The 21,751-nt window shown below is 43.0% G+C and overlaps 1 protein-coding gene across 4 annotated transcripts in view; it reads left to right on the top strand.

Moving 5' to 3' along the window:
* Positions 1-21,751, top strand: part of FEZ2 (fasciculation and elongation protein zeta 2) — a 38,682-nt gene that overhangs the window by 13,423 nt on the left and 3,508 nt on the right. For 3 of the 4 annotated variants that reach the window (XM_029051653.1, XM_029051654.1, XM_007673276.4), the window contains exons 4-8: positions 855-996; positions 2,260-2,528; positions 12,268-12,348; positions 19,034-19,109; positions 20,717-20,782. In XM_029051653.1, the coding sequence (XP_028907486.1) occupies positions 855-996; positions 2,260-2,528; positions 12,268-12,348; positions 19,034-19,109; positions 20,717-20,782 (634 nt within the window). The remainder of the gene's footprint in view (positions 1-854; positions 997-2,259; positions 2,529-12,267; positions 12,349-19,033; positions 19,110-20,716; positions 20,783-21,751) is intronic. The other variant, XM_029051655.1, reaches the window with a different exon arrangement.

Here is a 21,751-nt window from a genome sequence, read left to right as displayed (position 1 = left end):
AGGTCCTCTGACTCCCAGGCCCAGGCTCTTCCCAAAAGACCATGCTGCTTCTCATGTGTTTTTTTTTAGGTTGTGCACCTCTCATCTTCAGCAAATAATGGCAGCATAATGTGACCAGAATCATGCTTGCTTTTATAACACCCACCTCCAATTAATTCTAGGTATTAAGCACTTAATGTGTGCAGAGCACTGTACTAAATGCTTGGGGGAGTTCAGTAGAGTTGGTAGGCACGATCCCTGCCTTCAAGGAGCTTCCAGGTTAGCAGTTTACATTGCTGAATCCTGGTCAAGTCCTAACTGCATCTGCTCAGTAATTCCACATTTTGTATTTGTATTGGTTTTTCTCCGTAAGTGAATTACTTTCCAAATAATTCCCCCCCCCCCCTTTTTAATGGTATTTTTTAATACCAAGCGCTGGGGTAGATACAAGATAAGTTGGACACAGTCCCTGTCCCATGTGGCGCTCACAGTCTTAATCCCCATTTTACAGATGAGGTAACTGAGGCACAGAGTAGTGAAGTGACTTGCCAAGACAAGTGGCTGAGCTGGGGACTAGAACCCAGGTCCTTCTGCCTCCTGTTTCCCATTGCTACGGGATTTTTTTCTGGCCCAGGAGGAATTTCCCGAGCCATTTTTGCCCTCTCGTTGTGGGCAGTAATGAGCTATCACAGTTCCAGTGCCCGCCCGGCTCATTCTTTGAAATTCCCTTGATATGCCTGATACGCGAACTTGGCCTGGAGTTACACTTTAATTGCTCTTCTCCTCCCTTCTTCTTTTCTGTCTCCCCGCCCGTACCTTTAGAAGGCACCAGGTTTGTTCATCAGTGATGAAGAACAATGTGCTTCTTTCTGTAGGTCATTGAAGAAATAGAAGAAATGATGCAGGAGTCCCCAGACCCAGAAGATGATGAGACACCCACACAGTCAGATCGCCTGTCCATGCTCTCCCAGGAAATCCAAACCCTCAAGAGATTCAGCACGAGTAGCTACGAAGAGAGTAAGAGGCGTGACTTGAATTTCGTGTTACTCGTTATTGCACGAGCATCTAAATGTCCCAGCTAATTTATCCATTGTATTTATTGAGTCCTTACTGTGTGCAGAGCACTGTACAAGTGCTTGGGAGAATACCGTATAGCAGAGTTGGGAGATATGTTCCTTGCCCACAGCTAGTGTACAGTCTTGAGGAATTTAAAATCTCTTCCATCTGGGAGCGTACCTTCCTTCTTCCTACTCACCGCTTGAATATGGCTTGAACCAAAAATAGACGTTTACAAAATGATGTAAGAAATAAATAAGAAAAGGGACATAATAAGATCATATATTCTCCCCCTCTAGGATGTAAGTTCATTTTGAGTAGGGAACATGGCTAGCAACTCTGTTATAGTGTATTCTCCCAAACGCTAAGTACAGTGTTCTGCACACAGTAAGTGCTCAATAAATATGATTGGTGTGTGGGTATGTGTTTATATACATATGTGAACATAGTATTTTTGAAAAATAATTGCAAATATAATCATCCTTGATGATTCTGGTACTGATTACTGAACCTGCAGGTAGCCTTGCTACCTGACTAATCTCTCATTTTGGAAATTTGGAATAGCAGAATAGATATTGGGGTCTTTTTTTTTTTCCTGAACAGATGTATTGCCCAGGTCCAGCTTCTTTGATTTGCTTCCCATATTCGGTAGGGAAAATGGGAGCCTACAGGAATTTCGAGCAAACAACATGACTTTCTTTCATCCTCCCAACTTAAAAGAGAGAAATCACGCCCCCAAGATGATAACTTTTGGAAATTAGTTTTCAAATGCTCTGTTTATTCTCCCCTCCCTTTACTTTTAACCTCCAAAAGTTCAGTGGACTGGCTAAAATATCCCCTTCCATTCTGCTCTGGACAATAAAGCCCCCTGTGAGCAGGGAGTATGTCTACTGGGTCGTATTGTAATCCCCCAAGCGCTTAGTACGGTGCTCTGCACACAGTAAGCACTAAGTAAATACCATTGACTGATGACTCTTGCTTGTTCAGCTCCTACTCCTAGAACAGTTGCTTTGGACTTACAATTTATTCTTTTTGTTTATCCTTGGGCAAGTGCCCCTTCTCACCCACCCCTGCTTGGCCCTGCTGCCCAGGAATCCGAGTCATTAACAATTAGTATAATTGTTTTCTATTAGCGTTGTTTTTTTTCCACCCTCTGGCCGAAAGCATACTGCGAAGTTCTTTCGAAACGACTTGGTTCTAATCTTTCCCTTTGGTCGGCTCCAGGGGTAAAACGGCTCTCTGTTGGCGAATTAAACGAACTGCTGGAAGAAATTGAAACTGCCATCAAGGATTACTCAGAAGAGCTGGTGCAGCAGTTGGCCTTACGGGATGAGTTAGAGTTTGAAAAAGAAGTGAAAAACAGCTTCATTTCTATTCTCATTGACGTTCAGAACAAACAGAAGGAGCATAAGGAGATGGCCAAGAAGAAAAAGAAGCTGAAAAATGGCAGTCCCCAAAATGGCAAGAGCGATAGAAGCCATGTGCCCGGAACGGTAAGAGAGATCTTTTCTCTTGCTTAGACCCAGCGGGATGCTGAATTAATAGTAGTCTTTGGTTAAGCAGCAATCATGATCATGGCTTAGCCCTGGCCTGGGAGTCAGAAGGACCTGGGTTCTAATCCTGGCTCTGCCACTTGTCTGCTGTGTGACTGTGGGCAAGTGACTTCACTTCTCTGGGCCTCAGTTCCCTCATCTGTACAATGGGGATTAAGACTGTGAGCCCTACAGTGTCCAACCCGATTACCTTGTATTTACTCTAGCGCTTAGCACAGAGTCCAGCACACAGTAAGCGCTTTACAAATACCACAGGTATTATTATTACCATGATGTTTTGACACAGAAGCGGATCTTCAGAGGGAAGTTTGGTTTGGAGCTGCACTGGAGTTCAGTGCTACTGCAACTCGTGTTTCGGTGCAGCTTGAGGTGAGAAGCTACTTAAACCGTGAGCCCCACGTTCGACGGGGACCGTGTCCCGACTGATTGTCTCGTGTCTACTGCAGTTCTTAGAACAGTGTTTGGTATGAAGCGATTAACAAATACCAGAATAATAATGGTAGGTAATATCTGCCATGTTGTTTCATGGCTCAATGGAAAGAGCCCGGGCTTGGGAGTCAGAGGTCATGGGTTCGAATCCCGGCTCTGCCTCTTGTCATCTGTGTGACTGTGGGCAAGTCACTTCACTTCTCTGTGCCTCAGTGACCTCATCTGTCAAATGGGGATGAAGACTGGGAGCCTGTCGTGGGACAACCTGATTACCCTGTATCTCCCCCAGAGCTTAGAACGGAGCTCTGCACATAGTAAGCGCTTAACAAATACCGACATTATTATTATTATTATTTTGCCATCGTGCTGGTAGGCTGCAATATGCCACTGCTCCCTCCCTCTTTCTTTTTCTTTTTTTGGGGTATTTCTTAAGCGCTTACTAAGTATCAAGCACTGTTCTACACACTGCAAGTTAGGTTGGACACAGTTCATGTCCCACCCGGGGCTCACAGTCTAATCAGGGGAGAGAATCCCCATTTTGCAGTTAAGGAAGCGAGCGGCACAGAGAATTGAAGTGACTTGTCCAAGGTCACACAGTAGGCAAGCGGAGAAGCCGGGATTAGAACCCAGTGGCCTTGTGACTCCCAGGCCCGTGCTCTAACCACTAGGCCCTGCTGCTTCATACTTTTGCTATAAGCCAAAATAGTGTTTTGTGAGTGTCTTGTGTCTATCAGACTCCTCTGTTAGAAAGTAAGCTTCTCGACGGCAGGGACCTCGTCTCTTAGTTGCACTTGGCCAAGTGCTAAGTCCTCTGCGTCGCACAATAAGTGCTCAGTAAATACCTCTGAAGGACTCTTCTTCCAGCGAACGATCAAGCGGTCAAAACCGGGACGTAAATTTAAACGAGTGAGAGGAGGCTGGGGGAGGGTAACGAAAAAGAGAATCTGAGGAAGAGAACTATCAAAAAACTGGTAAGTTTTCATTTTTTCTGGGTAATAGTTTTGTTCAGATGAGATCGAAATAAGGGACAGTGTGTTTAAAAATAGTTTCTTGAAGTAATCGGTCTGCTGCTTGTCACGGAGTAAAACCTGAGAATCGTTGGCATAGGTGACGTCCAAGATGTTCAGATCTGTCTTCCTGAACTGTACTCTCCCTCATTCTCAAAGCTATTATCGAGAGTCTTGCTCTGTCCAGGAGGAACTAGGTGCTCATTATGCTCACCTGGAACCATATTTTCACATATGATGGTTCTTAGCATCCCTTTCTGTGCTCTTGGAGCTGAGATCAAATCTGTCACCTCACTGTTCCGCTTTTCATTTGATACTGAAAAGCACATAGTAACATTGTCAGCTGTATGTGCAGAAAATGCATTTCTATTTTAAGAGCCAAATAGTTGGGTGAGGTGACACTATCCTAACACGAACCTTTCTTTCAGTTCAGTATGTTAGGTATTGCTCGTAGAGATGAGGATTAAAGACCAAGTTTATTTCTTCAAATGACTAAAAACCTTAGCGTAGGACGCTTGTATGTAAACTCTCTAGCTGAAGCCTGATTTTTGCTAAAGGTTAAAATAAAGAAGCTATTGCATGAACGCATCCCTCTAATCAAACCACGGGCGAGTCCCGGAGACTGGATGTAATTCTTAGGTTACTGGACTGTTGTTACCGTGATGTTAATCCAAACAAAAGTATCACATTATCCTAACATGCTTACCGCGCTATTATGGGCCTGCGTGCAAGGTGGCCTCTAGGACGGTGGATTTTTCTTTTCAGAAGAGCGGATATGGAAGTGTAGACCAAGCGGATCCCCAGAGAAAGTCAAGAAATTTGAAGACGGGGATCACGAGACACTCTGCTCAGCTTGCCTCTTTCCTGCATCACCGTTTGATTGTGCTTAATTCGTTCATTCAGTCATACTTAGTGAGCGCTCACTGTGTGCAGAGCACTGTACTGAGGGCTTGGGAGAGCACAGTGTAACAGCAAACAGACACGTTCATGGGGAGTGCACATTACAGCTTTTATGAGATCTGACTGTTTGAAAGAATGGGTGCTAGTAGAAACAGTCGGACACCTTTGCCCTCCAGCTTTTTCATTCCTTCAGTCGTATTTATTGAGAGCCTACTGTGTGCAAAGCACTGTATGAAGCACTTGAGAGTGTGCAGTACAACATCACTTATGTACATATATTTATAGATTATAAAATTATTTGTGAATTACTTATTTATATTAATGTCTGTCTCTCCTTCTAGGGAAGCATATTGTGGGGAGGGAACATAACTCTGTATTGTAATCTCCCAAGTGTGTATACAGTACAGTGCCCTGCACAGAGTAAGCGCTCAATAAATACCATTGATTGTTATTAAGCACCGGGATATATGCAAGATGTTCAGGTTGGACATAGTCCCTGTCCCTCCTGGGGCTCACAGTCTAAGTAGAAGGGAGAACAGGTATTTATTTAATTCCCATTTTGCCAGTGAGGAAATTGAGGCACGGCAAAGATAAGCGTCTTGCCCAAGGTCATACAGCAGGAAAGTGGCATAGCCAAGATTAGAACCCAGATTCTCCGACTCCAGACCCATGCACTTTACACTAGTCTACTCTGCTTCGTACTGAACCGAGGTTAAAAATGGAAAAAAACTCCATTTTGGTGACAAAAGTAATTTAGTTTAACCAAGAATTAATCAGCAAATTTGCGAGACTTGCTGGCACCTGATGAGGAATTGTTTTTTCCCAGGAAGATAATGACATTTTGCAAAGACAAGACAAGTACAAGGAGTGATGGGAGGGAAGGAAAAGCACTCTCAAAAAGTAAGACGGACCACTTCCTTGGGCATGAGATTTATTGCCGGAATGAAATAATTAGAAGCCTGGGACAGGTTGTTGTTGGGGATAAAAGGAAGGCAGGGTAAGAACCTGATTCGTGAGAGCCAACCGGGTAGCTTTTGATGAAATATTTGACGGTAGTGACTCACTGATATCCAATCGGGAGGCTTTAATACGGCACAGCAGGAGTAATCGTGAAATGAAGGCCGAGTCTACAAGTGGAAAAAAAAATACATTCTTGGAAGATTGTTTTTTCGCTTTACATTCTATTTCTGACCAAACTCTGCCCCCAGCAATATTGGTTGAGCCAATGATTTTGGAGTTCCGTCTCCACCCTTCCCAATTATTCTCATGTCGACACATTTGCGTTCCAGAAATACACTTATTCTGATGATAGCTGCCAATATTCAACAGTGTGCTTAGTGACACTGGTAATGTTTGCTGTCCATGTACAAAATGGATGCATCAGCGTGATTCGTAGGTAACGAGCAGAAGTCACATCGATAATATTACCGAGATTGACCTTTCCACTCCAGTTCTCAAAATGTTCAGCGTTATTTTCAGTTTCATTTCTACACGTACTGACAATCGCAGTAGTTTTTCTTAGCCTTGCAGATCCAATCTGCATTCCGTCTTTATTCCCACCTTTGTGGCACGGGTCACTAAAGCCTCCCGATTGCATGTCGAGTAACTCCCGTCAACCACAGTGTAAATATATATGCATTTATTTTTAACAAACCTTCATGGGCACCTATATTTTTATATTCGGCTCCTCCCTCACATACTTGAAAAGTCACTGGCCCTCTGAAATTTGAACAACTACCTCAACTTGCCTCCGCTTCATTCGGAAATAGTCTTCTCTAGTTTGTGTTTTGATTACCTTTGTTCATCATCATCATTGATGATATTTACTGAACGCTTACTATGTGCAGAGTTACCTCTTTCTGGAGGCTAGAGATGAGGCTCTGGCTCTGAATGCGGGTGCCATGCTTTGATCAGACAGACTTAATTCTTGATTTTTTCCAATTCGGAGCTTCAAAATATTTTTGAAAGTTACCCAATCTGGTGCTAAATTTCATCATCATCATCATCATTAATGGTATTTATTGAGCACTTACTATTTGCAGAGTTACATCTTTAGAGGGCCAGAGGTGAGGCTTTGGCTCTGTATATGAATGACAAGCTTTGCTCTGACAGATTAGAGTCCTGATTTTTTCCGGTTTGGAGCTTCACAATATTTTCGAAAGACGTCCGGTCTGGTGCTGAATTGGGAGAAGGATGAGGGTGTTGGTGGAAACAGAAAGATGGATTCCTAGTGGAATTGCAGAGCTGGGTTAGTTTGCTCTTGGTCTGATTAGCTGGGACGTAACCCTGCAGTTACAGACTCCTGAAGACATTCAAAGTTCCAGGTTAGGAAGAGGAGGTGGGAAGAGTGACTGTGATCGACGGAATGTGTGTTGTAGCACCTTGCCCCAGTGCAAGAGAAGTAAGAGTTGAAGTTTCAACTGCTCTCCTACCTTTCTCTTTTTTCTTCCCTCCTTGCCTCCTTTTTCTTTCTTCTCTTTTTTTTCCCTCCTTATTGCTAGACTGAATTCCCCAAGTAACAGCCTCTCTTCTGTTTTGGAGTTGCAAAAAAGGGAGGCAGTAATCTGTTTTTGGCTGTTTACCGAAATTAGCCGCAAATGCTGCTATTCTGCTGTAGATTATTTTCAGTCCTTTTAGCAAGGATGTGAAAAATGGTAGCGTCAGAAATTTATTATCGTTTAGGGGTTTGTTTTTCTGAAATGGAGAATTTGGTAATTGTTTTTTCAACTAGTTTGTGGACAAAGAGCAGCATTAATTATTATGAGCAAAAATTCAAGTGGTGAGAGATTTGTGCCAGGTTTCTTTGAAATGGTTCGCCAGTAAGGATTTAGAAGATTGTCAGGTGGGATCCTTCATGCGAGTATTTGGCTATTTGCAACACATGTGCACACTTGAGACTTTGGAAAGTCCTCTGTTTTTATGGTATTTGTTAAATGCTTACTGTGTGCCAGGCAATGTACTAAGCACTGGGGCAGATACAAGCTGATCAGGTTGGACAGTCCACGTCCCACATGGGGCTCACAGTCTTAATCCCCATTTATCACATGAGGTCAGAGAAGTCAAGTAACTTTCCCGAAGTCTCACGCAGAAAAGCGGCAGAGCTGGGATTGGATCCCAGGTCCTTCTGACTCCCAGGCCCATGTCCTGCCCACTAGACCACCCTGCTTCATCCTGCTCGACTTGTCCTCTTGTCATCTGTTCAGATTCCCAGATTCTTCCTAATACTTTTCCATTTTTTCTTTACTCTCTGTCTCTTCTGACTTTGTGTGAGAAAAGCTTCTTTCTTTGACTGATGATGTGACTTTATGGACACAGTCCCATTAGAGAAGGAAATAGCTTATAGCCAATCGTACATATTCACCGGGATGATTAATGTCGCCGACGCATAGCAACAAATAAGCTCTTGCCTCATCTGTGAGAATGTCAGTGCTTTGGCTGTATCGGTGACGGGGAGCGGAAGCAATCAGAGTTGAACAATACTTAATCATTTCCCTGCTGCTAAATAGAGTCTTTTCCCAAATTTGTTTCATAGTGTGCAACAAAGTATAGTGTGTCGCATGCATGTTATTGATTTCCATGGAAACACAAATGTGGAAATATTGATAGCTTTGCAAAATCTTAAGGGTCCCACTGATTTTCACCAGCCCACCCCACACCTTCCAGTGATGTCTAAACAAACTATGATTAGCTTAGAGAACTAGAAACCATAATTGTGGTGTTTTAAATGCTTACTGTGTGCCAAGCACTGTACTGAGCGCTGGGGTAGATTCCAGCTAATCAAGTCGAACACAGTCCCTATCCCACCTGGAGCTCTTAGTCTAAGTAGGAGAGATAACAAACCTATTTATTGAATGCCTACTGAGTGCAGAGCATTGTACTGAGCACTTGGGAGAGTACAGTGTAACGGAGTTGGTAGACACAACAGGCTTGCATCCAGAACACGTATCGAACTGACGAAGGAACTGAAAATTGAAGTGACTTGCTCAGGGTCACAGCAGGCAGCAAGCAAGAGGTAGAGGCAGGATTGGAACCCAAGTCCTCTGTCTCCCAAGTCCCTGGTTTCCATTAAACCACCTCGCTTCTCACAGACCACTCCTTACCACTGGCTTGAATCAGCTCGCTCCATCCTACCTCACCTCACTGATCTCCTACGCCAGCTCAGCCCGCACGCTCCGATCCTCTAGCGCCAGCTTGCTCCCTGTACCCCGATCTCGTCTATCTGGTCACCGACCCCTTTGCCACATGCTCCCCAGCTTGGAACTCCCTCCCCGTCCATGTACGCCAGGCTCTCCTCCTTCAAAGCATTATTCAAGTCGCATCTTCTCCAAGAGGCCTTCCCCGCTTAAGCCCTCCTTTCCCCGGCTTGTTCGTGCACTTCTATCAAGTGTCCAAAGGTCAAAGACGGTCACCCCACCCCCAGTCCCACAGCACTTAGGTTCATATCTCTAAATAATGTATTAGAAATTATTTCTCCATATTAATATCCATCTCTCCCTCTCGACTGAAAGCTCGTTGGCAGCTGTCTGCTAATTGTCGTACTCTTTCAAGCACTTAGTACAGTGCTCTGCACCTAGTAAGTGCTCAACATATACGATTGATTGATTGAAGCCCAATCTATCTCTTGCCAACTAGGGGTAAAGCCCAATCACATCCAGTGCTCTGCACACAGTAAGCGCTCGGTAAATACGATTGAATGAATGCATGCAAGCGTCCGCTTTCGCCCAGTTGGAGATATGAGCCCCCGGCTCTCTCCCTGCAGGGACCAATTCAAAGTAGTGGAAAACATCGGGCTTCCTGGCTGGCGTAGGCTTTTAACACTCTGCTCCTTCACGACCCTCAAAGAGTCACTTGCAGAAAGCAGCCCCTAGGACCGAACCACCGAGCGATGATGAGAATTCATCGCTCAGAAAGTGTGGGGACGCTCGTAGCACATGGACTGACCTCTGGAGTTGATATCACAGCCCTGAATGAGACCAAGCAGCGTGGTAATAGAAGAAGCAGCGTGGCTCAGTGGAAAGAGCCCGGGCTTGGGAGTCAGAGATGGGTTCGAATCCTGGCTCTGCCACTTGTCAGCTGTGAGCCTGTGGGCAAGGCACAAACTTCTCTCAGCCTCAGTGACCTCATCTGTAAAATGGGGATTAAGACTGTGAGCCTCACGTGGGACAACCTGATTACCTTGTATCTCCCCCAGCGCTTAGAACAGTGCTCTGCACATAGTAAGCGCTTAACAAATGCCAACATTATTATTGTTGTTATTATTACCAAGTGAGACATCCTTTAGACTGTAAGCTCGTTGTGGGCAGGGCATGTGTCTGTTACATTGTTTTATTGTACTCTCCCCTGCGCTCATTACAGTGCTGTGCACACAGTAAGCACTCAGTAAATATGACTGACCGATGTCCTAATGAAGGAGGACTCATGGGGATGGGATCCCGATGGACCCCATTTTGGAGCGGCTTACATGATGGCTCAGCAATTAAACAGATAAAAATAAGTGGTGGTATTTGTTAGCGCTTACTATGTGCAAAGCACTGTTCTAAGCGCTGGGGGATATAAGGTGATCAGGTTGTCCCACGTGGGGCTCACAGTTTTAATCCCCATTTTACAGATGAGGTAACTGAGGCACCGAGAAGTTAAGTGACTTGCCCACAGCCACCCAGCTGACAAGTGGCAGATCTGGGATTCGAACCCATGACCTCTGACTCCCAAGCCCCTGCTCTTTCCACTGAGCCACACTGCTTCTCGAGTTATTTTCAGGGGTATTTGTTAATCACTTACTATGTACAAGGCACTGTACTAAGTGCTGGGGTAGATACCACATAATCAGGTGGGACACATTCCATGCCCCACATGGGGCCCACAGTCTTAATCCCCATTTTATAGGTGAGGAAACGGAGGCATAGAGAGGTTTTGCGCCTTACCCGAGGTAGACGAATGGCAGAGTTGGGATGGGAACCCAGGTTCTCTGACTCCCAGGCCCGTGCTCTTTCCACTAGGCCACCCTGCTTCTCCGTGGTATCTGTTGTTGTTGAGGTCTTATGCTGTGGAGTCATCTCCAACCCATAGCGACACCACAGACGCCTCTCTCCCAGAACGCCCCACCTCCATCTTCAGTCTCACTAGTAGTGTATCCATAGCGTTTTCTTGGTAAGAAAACGGAAGCGATTTACCATTGCCTCCTTCCACGCAGTAAACTTGAGTCTCCACCTTCGACTCTCTCCCGTGCCTCTGCTGGCCAACACAGAGGCGTTTTGACTCGGAGCAGATGGCCTTCCACTCGGCTAGCCACTGCCCAAGCTAGGAATGGAGCGGACGGGCCTCTGCTCGACTCTCCCTCCCGTAGTCGAGAATGGTAGAGGACGGGAAACTCTCCAGCTGCGACCCTGAGAGGGGATTGAGGTCTTAGAGATAGTCTGTTGTGTCGCCACAGACTCTGTCCGTTCTTTCTATGGTTGCATGAGAGTCTGGATGATGCAGGGTAAACCATCACCACTGCTGTAAAGCCAACTGGAGCACAAGTCCTGTGGGCTGTAGGATCCACCTTTTTCCTCCTAAACCACTGAGGCTTGAGCATCGTCATCATCAGTGGTATTTATTGAAGGCTTACCGTGGGCAGAGCACCGTACCAAGCAAAATCCACTCCCAAGTGGCCAGAGACTAGAAAAGGGGCTCTGCAGAACTTTGCTTTCCCAAAGTATGCAAGAAATCCTCTCAGACCCTCCCACCCATAGGACCCTCTAGACTGTCAGCTCATTGTGGGCAGGGAACGACTCTGTTAGTACCGTGCACTGCCCAAAGTAGGTGCTCAATAAATACGATTGCTTGATAGGTGTAGCCTCACTGACCTCAGTGCCATCTTTGCACTGAAGGATAATTGTACTTCTAGTTTTTACCTGAAGCCTACGTTCCCATGGGTAATGCACTTTCAATATTTGGATTTTTTTTTTCTAACTTCTAAAAGAATCTGTTTATATTTTAAGGTAGAATTTTTTTTTAAAAAAATCAATGTTTAGATCTAGGTTAAAGTGCGCTTGAGAGAAATTAAATGACCTTCCATTTGAAACGTTTACCAGAATAAATCCGGTAACTAATATCAAATTATCTTCAGGGAAATGCTTGCCTCGAGGGCTTTTTTTCTTGCTCTCAGCCAAGGCCAAACCTCAGACTCTTCAGAGCTCAAGTTCTAATAGTACATCCAGAGTCCGAAGTGCTACGTCCGAATCGGTGACATTCTCTAACGGCTTGTTTCACGGACGCTTGTGACATCACAGTAAATTCGTACTAATAGTCTTTGAACTTCTTTTTCTGTCCTTTTCTTCCGGGCCGTATTTCGCTGCCTTTAGCGCTTCAGCATGGAAGGGATCTCAAATGTCATTCAGAATGGCTTCCGCCACACGTTCGGAAACTCAGGTGGAGAGAAACAGGTGCTTGGCTATCTTTATTTTCCCTCATTTTCTGCTTGTGCAACTCTGTGTCAATTGAGAGCCTGAATGCTAGCAGTCTTACTATATATATGAGCACTAGACCTTTAATTAAGTAGGAGAAAGTGCAGGAGGGATATGATAATACTGTAGTAGTGGTGATAATACCTCTTTGGTATAATACAGTTTTCAGATTGGTAAGGACACTAAATGACATCTTCCGCCCATGATTCAGCATTCCCTTTCTTATCCCAAAAGGAATGAAAACTTTCCAGATTCCACGGGTAGAAAACTCATTACAAAACATGTTTAGGAGTTGTTTAATTGTAAAGGGCTAGATTTTCTATTGAAGAATAGAGCATTCCTGGTACATTTTCTTATTCAGTTTGTTCCATTGGGTTTTACAGAGGAAAAAAAAATCACCTTTGAAAATACAGATATCCTTCATCCTTAATTTTTTCCACTATATTCAGTGAGGGCCTTGAGATTCAATGGAAAGTCACCTGGTCGATTTTAATTTTTTTTTTCCTAGGTAATTTTCAACCAACTCTCAATTTTCTGTTTAAAGGGAAAAGCGTGTATTATCCCAAACCAAAAATATTAAAGGAATATACAAGCAATTTTCTTTTACAGTATGAAGAGTTTATTACAATAAGTGATGATGTTACTATAACAACTTTTGAATTCAGAAATCAGTTCTCTTCTGGAATAAGGAAAAGGAGTCAACATTTCATGCAGTTCACATAAGAGAGAAAGCTGTGTGTATTAGTTTGTTAGTTTTAGCTCTTAAGCAACTTTCGATAGGGATGTTAGAAAACCATAACTAGAACCTGTAATCATGACTACAGTGTGACTGGAAGCTTTCATGTATTAGAAAAACCTCCAAAAGGATATAAGAAATAAGATAGTTTTATTTGAAAGAAGATTGCCAATCTTTACCTAGAATTGACTAATTTAAAATGGCAGTTACAAAGACTTTGCCAGTAGAATTAATCAGTCGATGGTATTTAGTGAGCTCTTACTTTGTGCAGAGCCCTGTACTAAGTGCTTGGGAAAGTGCAATCCAATAGAGTTGGTAAATGTGATCCTTAATAATAATAATGGCATTTGTTAAGCACTTACTATGTGCAAAGCACTGTTCTAAGCGCTGGGACGGATACAAGGTGATCAGGTCATCCCACGTGGGGCTCACAGTCTTAATCCCCATTTGAGGTAACTGAGGCACAGAGAAGTTAAGTGACTTCCCCGAAGTCACACAGCTGACAAGCAGCTGAGGCGGGATTTGAACCCATGACCTTACCTAAAAGAAGATTATACTCCATTCATTCATTCATGAGCGCTTACTATGTGCAGAGCACTGTACTAAGCGCTTGGAATGAGCAGGTCGGCAACAGATAGAGACAGTCCCTGCCGTTTGACGGGCTTATGGTCTAATCGGGGGAGACGGACAGATGAGAACGATGGCAATAAATAGAGTCAAGGGGAAGAACATCTCATAAAAACAATGGCAACTAAATAGAATCAAGGCGATGTACTTTTCATTAACAAAATAAATAGGGTAATGAAAATAAATACAGTACAGAAATATATACAATATATACTCTAGAGAAGTAGTAAAGAGAAAACTGCTTTTCTAGCACAGAAAGCAATAAACTTAATGACTTCTGTTTGGACAGGTTAAGTAGCATAGTTTACAGTACAGTTTAGATTAATTTTAACTGGCAGAAAATTTGAGAAATCTGTTCATTCAGCCTTCAATGGCTCAGTGAAGAAGCAGAGAAGGTCTTGCCTAGCAGTCCGTCAAAACGGATCATTTCCGGAATTGCCCAACTTATTGAGAGTTCCCAGTTTGAAACCCCGGTGAGCTAACTGGTCAAAAAAGTCTCTTCCTATGATCACGGGTCTTGTCTCCTCCAGCCAGACTGAAGTCCGGATTAAGGAGAGGGATTGTTTTTGGGAGGCATTCAGTGCTTAGGACAGAGTCCCCAGTGTAATAATAATAATGGCATTTGTTAAGCCCTTACTATGTGCAGAGCACTGTTCTAAGCGCTGGGGAGGATACAAGGTGATCAGGTTGTCCCACGTGGGGCTCACAGTCTTCATCCCTATTTTCCAGATGGGGTAACTGAGGCATAGAGAAGTTAAGTGACTTGCCCAAAGTCACACAGCTGACAAATGTGTAGGCTACAGCACTCACTACTAACTTTGGTAATGGGGAAATGGGGAAATCAATCCAGTGGTTTTAGCCAAAAATGTCAACATCCTTTCCTTCCCAAGGTTTTGCTAGAGTTGCTTCCAGTCACGATAACAGTAATGAGTGGTATCTGTAAAGCGTGTGCTTACTCTGGGCCAGAGTGCTAGGGTAGATAAATTAATCAGGTTGGACACCATCCCTATTGCAAATGAACCTCGCAATCTAAATAGGATTATTCAGTCAATGGTATTTAATAAGCGCTTACTAAGCGCTTGGGAAAGAACGGTACGACAGAGTCGGTGGTTACGTTCCCTACCCACAGCAAGCTTTAAGTCAAGGCGTATAATTCCCATTTTACAGATGAAGAAACTGAGGCTTAGGGAAGTTGTGACTTGCCTCAAGTCACATAGGCGTAGAGGTGGAGCCGGGTCTGGAATCCAGATCCTCTGACTCCCAGGCCCGAGCTCTTACTGCTAGGCTAAGCCGATTAGGATTGATTTGGGATTTCCCAATCTTTTGGACTAGACAAAAAGACGGGTAGAAACAAAGGAGAGGAGTAAAAGAGTGAAAGGATTGAAGAATCCATAGTCCAGAGTAATAATAATAATAATAATGTTGGTATTTGTTAAGCACTTACTATGTGCAGAGCACTGTTCTAAGCGCTGGGGTAGATACAGGGTCAGGTTGTCCCACGTGAGGCTCACAATCTTAATCCCCATTTTCCAGATGAGGTCACTGAGGCACCAAAAAGTGAAGTGACCGGCCCACAATCACACAGCTGACAAGTGGCAGATCTGGGATTCGAACCCATGACCTCTGACTCCCAAGCCCGGCCTCTTTCCACTGAGCCACGCTGCTTCTCTAAGAGTACCAATCCCCGAATAATCTGCAGCAGGAAGACGTTCAATTACTTGTGACGGATCTACTTAAAACCTTCAGGATGGAACTTTTCGAGACTTACTTTAAATCGGATCAGAATACAGTTATGTAGTGTAAGAACCCTAGGATTATAAAGTTAACATATAGTTATTTGTACTTATCTGAGTGTGGCAGTTGTAAAAACAGAATCTGATTTTGAGTCAGTAGAGTTTTTATGACTCCTTGGGCCTCTTGAGAGCAATCTAATTCCAGGTTGAGGAGGAATGTTTGCTTTTCCAGTGACAGACCAGTTTACGGAGAGCACCGGAGAGGCAGAATTGGGTAGCTGCCGTTTATAACTGAAAAAATCAAGTGAGGAGAGGTGGAGGCCGACAGGCAGGAGTAAAATGTAGAAGATCATGGTGACTGAAGTCCTTGGGTCTACCAACTCTGTTATGTTGTATTCCCCCAAGCGCTTAGTACAGTGCTGTGCACACATTAAGCCCTCCATCAGTATGATTGATTGGTTGATTATGGACACAGACAGCAGGATGAAGAGGTATCCGTTGAAGCTTAAATGTGGTTGGTTGAAACCGAACTAATATTTATTCCTAAACGAGTTGGTTAAAAGTATGGAATTAATTACCCCAGGAAGTTGTAGTTGGCAAAAATAGCAAATCCAGTAAGAGTTGAAAAATTTTTAGTTAATAATTGAGGTAATTATTAAGCACTTACTCTGTACCCATCACTGAGGTAGAATGATATAAGCAGATTGGACCCGATCCCCTGTCCCACATTGGGCTCTCAATCTAAGAGGGAGGGAGAACAGGTATTTAACCCTGTTTTAAATTTTACAGATTAGGACACGGAGGCATAGATAAATTCGGCAATTTAACCAAGGTCAATCGACAGGGAAGTTGCCGAGCTGGAATTAGAACCCAGGTCGCTTGACTCTTTGGCCTGTACTCTTTCCGATGTGCCAGGTACTAGAAGGAAAATTAGGTTTGCAGAGAGATGTTTAAGACCCATTGTGACCGGGTTACTCGGCCAATCCACTGGTTTTAGCCAACAAGTGGTTCTCACAGCCATACCTGAACATCATGATGAAACCTGAACACAGGTAGTCCTGTCTGTGAATTGGAAGGACTGCCAAGTGCATCTGGAGAGAGAAATCTTAAGGATATTTTTGGTATTAGGATGGATGGGAAGCAGGCCATTTCACTTTTGGGGACGGGGAACTGGTTGCATGGAACATCGGTTAACCCAGTAATAACATGGCTTATGTTTTCTCGTTCAAATCACCCCGTTGACAGAACGCATTGCAGCGACCGTCAGTCTGATATAGTCATGTAGTTTATGGGAAGCCACAGGCCACCCAGGAAGCAAGGAGGGTCTAATCCCTCTAGCAAACCAGCCTTGATTTCCATCGAGACTGTAATCTCTCAGAGTTAGCAGGGAACGTGCTTACTAATTATTTTGTATCGTCCTCTCCCGAAAGCTTAGTAAAGTGCTTTGCACACAGTAAGCCCTCTGAAAACGACTGATCGACTGATTAGCTCATCCTAATATCTTCTGGCTCGTCTCTGCTTAGTGGTGACGAGAGGTGCTGGTTCCCAAGCCTCTTTTCATCTGCTTGTTGTGAGTCATTTCACATCATCGGAGTTGGTAAACAGAATCTGTGAACTTTTTCCCACTGTTCAGGCGGGCCCATGCGGAAATGAGCCGAGATGGGAATTATTAAACAACTTTATCCCCGTAGATTAACTAGGGCCAGCCGGGAGAGAAGACTACCAAACATTTCAAATAGTCCACAGATCCGGGATGGGATAGAGCACTTTAAGAAGGTTAACGTATACCTCCTGAAAGGGAGTGGTGGTACTGGGACTTCAGACCAAATTAAAGGTGAACAGAGTTGTTGCTCTGTTCTAACTTTTATATGCTTGTCAATCAGTGGTATTTATTGAGTGCTTCCTATATGGAAAGCACTGTACTAAGCACTTGGGAGAGTACAGCACAGCAGAATTAGCGGGACATGTTTCCCACCTAGACTGTAAGCTCGTTGTGGTCAGGGAATGTGTCTATTGTTGCACTGAACTCTCCCAAGCGTTTAGTACATTGATCTGCACACAGTAAGCGCTCAATGAATACAATTGTCCGGACCCACCTCAAAACCCATATTTGGACTCTTGGGACAGTTCTGTCACCGTATCTCATGGACTATGTTCAATCGAGAGGCAAGACAGGAGAGTGAACAAAAAAGCCTGCAAGAAAGTCAGTTTGCTAGTATTGAAGCTATACAGACCTCAACACGGGTGCTGCTAGGAGTGGATTATGAGAGTAAAATAACTGTAGTTTACTTAAATAGCTGCATTTTAGTGAACTCAAGTCGGGCAGCTGAAAGCAGCAGGGACCCGAGCTTTACTCCCAGCTCTGGGACCTTGGGCAAGTCACTTGACTTCTCTGTGCCTCAATTACCTCATCTGTAAAAGGGAGATTAAGCCTGTTAGCCCTATGTGGGTCAGGGACTGGGTCCAATCTGATTATCTTGTATCAACCCCCAGCACTTAGTACAGTGCCTGGCACATAGTAAGCGGGTGAGAAATACCATAAAAAAAAAAGAGAAAATTTTCCAAGGATGCAGTCAAGAGCAACTTCAGACAGCCCAGCATCACATTTGAAAGCTGGGAGAGAACTCCAGCAATAGGCCAGTTTGGTACTCGCTAGTCAAGAAAGAAGCTATTCCTTTGGAGTCACAAAGCATTTAACAAAAGGTGAAAGTGAAAACAGCACCAGGTGCTGTTGAAAAGAAAAAAAAAAGGCAGACATCAAAGGGCAACTTTGGTGGGAGCCTGATGTGGGTGGGCTTGTCCCATTTTGACCTCTTCTGTCTTTCACAGACCGGTAAAATTTACCATAAGTGGCATCATCTTGGACTGCCAAGAACAGCCATTTAAAGAGGAACTTTATTTTAGAGTTTGGTTAATAAGGAATGCCTATCATTTAATAAGTGAAATAGTTTTCCGTTCATTTCTCTATAGCCTTTTTTATCCATTTTGATTTATTACCCATTTTCCTTTTCATATTTTCAAATGTTTTTCATTCTTTCTAGAATAATTTTTTAAAAGTAATCTAGCGCTCTTAGGGGTAATGAATGCCCCAAGTTGGAAGTTAAGAGTTGATGTGTTATTTGAATCTATTACAAAATTGAACATTCTCCCCAGCGTCACAAAACTCAGATTACTAGACATTCTTCTGTTATTAAGTTAATCCGTCTTGATACAGCAGTGTATTAAAAGCAATATTTGAGCGAACATTCCTCTTCACCAACAGTTACTGTGGGACAAAGCCCAAATTTGTTCAAACAGCAAACTAGTGTTAGACCTGTGTTTGTGCGTTTTTCAATAGCTGAATCTAAAAATACTTTCCCTGCAAGACACTAGTGAGTTTGTTGAAGAAGATAAAGGAGAAGTAGAATGAATAATTGCAGAGGTAAAAATAATTTTTGTGCCTACCCATTAATTGCTGCTGTTATGCATGTCATGTAGAGGAAAAAAAAACTTGACTTTTGGAATATGATTGTAATTTTTAACATAGTAATTGCAGATAAAATGATTACTATCACCTTTCATTTTATAGTATTTGACGACAGTCATACCTTATGAAAAGAAAAATGGACCCCCATCTGTTGAAGATCTCCAAATATTAACAAAAAGTGAGTGAAGGAAATTTTAACTGCCCACCTAATCTCTCCTGCTTTCGCTGGCCTTTATGTTCCTCTCTTTTGTGTCCTTCCAGATCCCGAGTTCTGCTAAACAATTGTATTATGATTTTGTTCTAATTAAGCCTTCTTTTCACTGGCTCGCTCTCCCTTCTATGTTGTCTATTTACTTGGATCTGTGACCTTTGGACATTTCATATTCTCCACACCCCTGTCCCACAGCACTTATGTACATATCTTTAAATTATATATTATAAATTATTTATGTTAATGTCCCCCTCTAGCCTGTAAGCTCGTTATGGACAGGAATTGTGATGGTTAATTCTTTTGTGCTCTCCCAAGCGCTTAGGACAGTGCTCTGCACATAGCGCTCAATAAATACCATTGATTGATTGAGACCATGACTAGACAGCACATCAAACACACCACCAGCTGGGTAGCAGATTTATTTGCCAAATTAGAAAAATGTACATACCTTTTAATATATACACCTATGTACCTTTTAAAAAATGTTCACACAAGCAAGACTTGAAAAACTGACTGTGAATTTATTGCTGGCTTCTCAAGTCTCTGCCATGTATTGGATTTCGTTCAAGCAACGTTTAATATGAGTAGTTAGTCTGGGCCTCAGTGGAACTGAATGCCAAGGACTCTTAATAAATGTCATTCCCCTAGACTGTTAGAGCAAAAAAGAGGGGTGGGGGGAAGAGGAGGATATGCTTAAATTTAATTAGGTTTTCAAGTTAAGGAATGTATGTAATCAATGGGTATATATTGAGCACTTAACTATGTGAATAGCACTGTTCTAATCTCATGATGTAAAGACTTTGTTTTTCCTCAGCAGCGACTGGAAAAAAAATTCCACAGATTTACTGTTCTCTTCTACCTGATGAAAGTTTTAGATACCCATAACCCAGATTAGAACTAGTCTTACTATCAACAGCCAGGTTACAGAGGATGAAGTAATGTTAATGCTGTTAACGGGAATGCATGTGACCAAAAGAGTTGTGTAAGTGCAAGGTACAAAAAAAAAATGAGAGAACACTCGTGAGTAGGTACCAGCTTTGATGGATTTCAGATGCTGCACTGGCATCCAGAAAAGGGTACAGTGACACATGCTGAATCAGGAACAAATTGTGGGGGGCTAGGATAGTCCACAGTCCCCTTTTTGTGTTTTAGTCTAATCAATTTCTCAGATTTAATGCCTTGGAAAAATTAAAACTGACAGTAGTTGAGATATGACTCTTAGCAGCCTCATTTAACAAACAAGGACTTGGCTAAGACTTCCTATTTGAAGAAAGTCGGAATTACTTATAAATATTGTATAATTATAAGTATCAAAACCAAGGAGATTTTCAGCCCTGTAGACTCCTCCCCATCCTGTGCTTGTTTTTTAAAAGGCATGTTATTTTAAATACTAGGATATAAAATTATGTCAAATATAATTTTATGTCAATATTTTAGAATCGTTGACTCTTTTTTGTGTTGGTGCCTTTTTCAAACTCTGTCTCCCTAGTGGATGTATCTTAATTAATGTATTTGGATAATCCAGTTCAATGAATTATGTTTTTCTTTTTCTTTCTTTTTTTGCCCCTTTACAGTTCTTCATGCTATGAAGGAAGATAGTGAGAGAGTCCCAAGTTTGTTAACAGACTACATTCTAAAGGGTGAGTGTGTATAGCTTGGGCGCCTGCCCATCAGGTTTGTCTTTGTGAAGTTGTAACTTACGACAGCTCTTCAACCAGATTTTAGTAGACAAGTGCATTATCTCAAACATGAGTTACTCTAATTTTTATGACAATTTGTTTTAATAAACTTTAGTCAAGTTCTTAGTTGCCTCCAGCCTGATTTTTCATATTGTTGTTCATTTAGGCATTGGCCCTGTGCTAAATTGGGTTACTGAATAGTAAACGTTCAAGGAGCCAACAGAGGGAAAGGGATAAGATGCATATGAAACAGTTGGAGGAAAACTGGGCAGAGTTCAGTTTAGGGAGAAAGAGGTGCAAGCGAGTCGGGGAGGTGGTGATGATAATCGATCTTCTCTAGATCCGAATTTCCACCTGCCAAGAAATTTGAAGGGTAGCGCTTTTCACTTCCTGGCTAGGGTTCTGATCCAATTGATCAGGAGCAGACTTAACACCCGCCTTTACTTCTGGTACCCATGATGTTCATGAACAGAGGAAACTGTTTTTTTTTTGGTATTTGTTAAGCGTTTACTATGTGCCAGGCATTGTACTAAGCTCTGGGTTAGATACAAGCTAATCAGGTCAGACACAGTCCCTGTCCCACCTGGGGCTCACAGCCTTAATCCCCATTTTACAGATGAGGTAACAGGCATGGAGAAGAGAAGTGACTTGCCCAAGGTCATCCAGCACACATATGGCAGAGTCGGCATTAGAACCCAGGTCCTTCCGACTCCCGTGCCCGTGTTTCATCCACTAGCCCACACTGCTTCTCACGCTGCTCGTTGACCTTTTAAGTAATCCCTGGAATGAAAGAGAGGAAAGAAACCCGTCCCGTCCCCCAAAAGAAAATTTTGGGAAACTCAGAAGATAATCAATGAAAAGAATAGATATGAAACTGGAGAAGAGGAGTGGAAAGGTTAGAAGATATAAATAGAGATAAAATTAGGGAAA

Source organism: Ornithorhynchus anatinus, chromosome X1 (genome assembly GCF_004115215.2).
Source record: "Ornithorhynchus anatinus isolate Pmale09 chromosome X1, mOrnAna1.pri.v4, whole genome shotgun sequence".
In the NCBI taxonomy this organism is placed as follows: Eukaryota; Metazoa; Chordata; class Mammalia; order Monotremata; family Ornithorhynchidae; genus Ornithorhynchus; species Ornithorhynchus anatinus.
The sequence above is the reverse complement of the archived record's forward strand: the minus strand, read 5'-3'. Positions and strand labels throughout refer to the sequence as shown.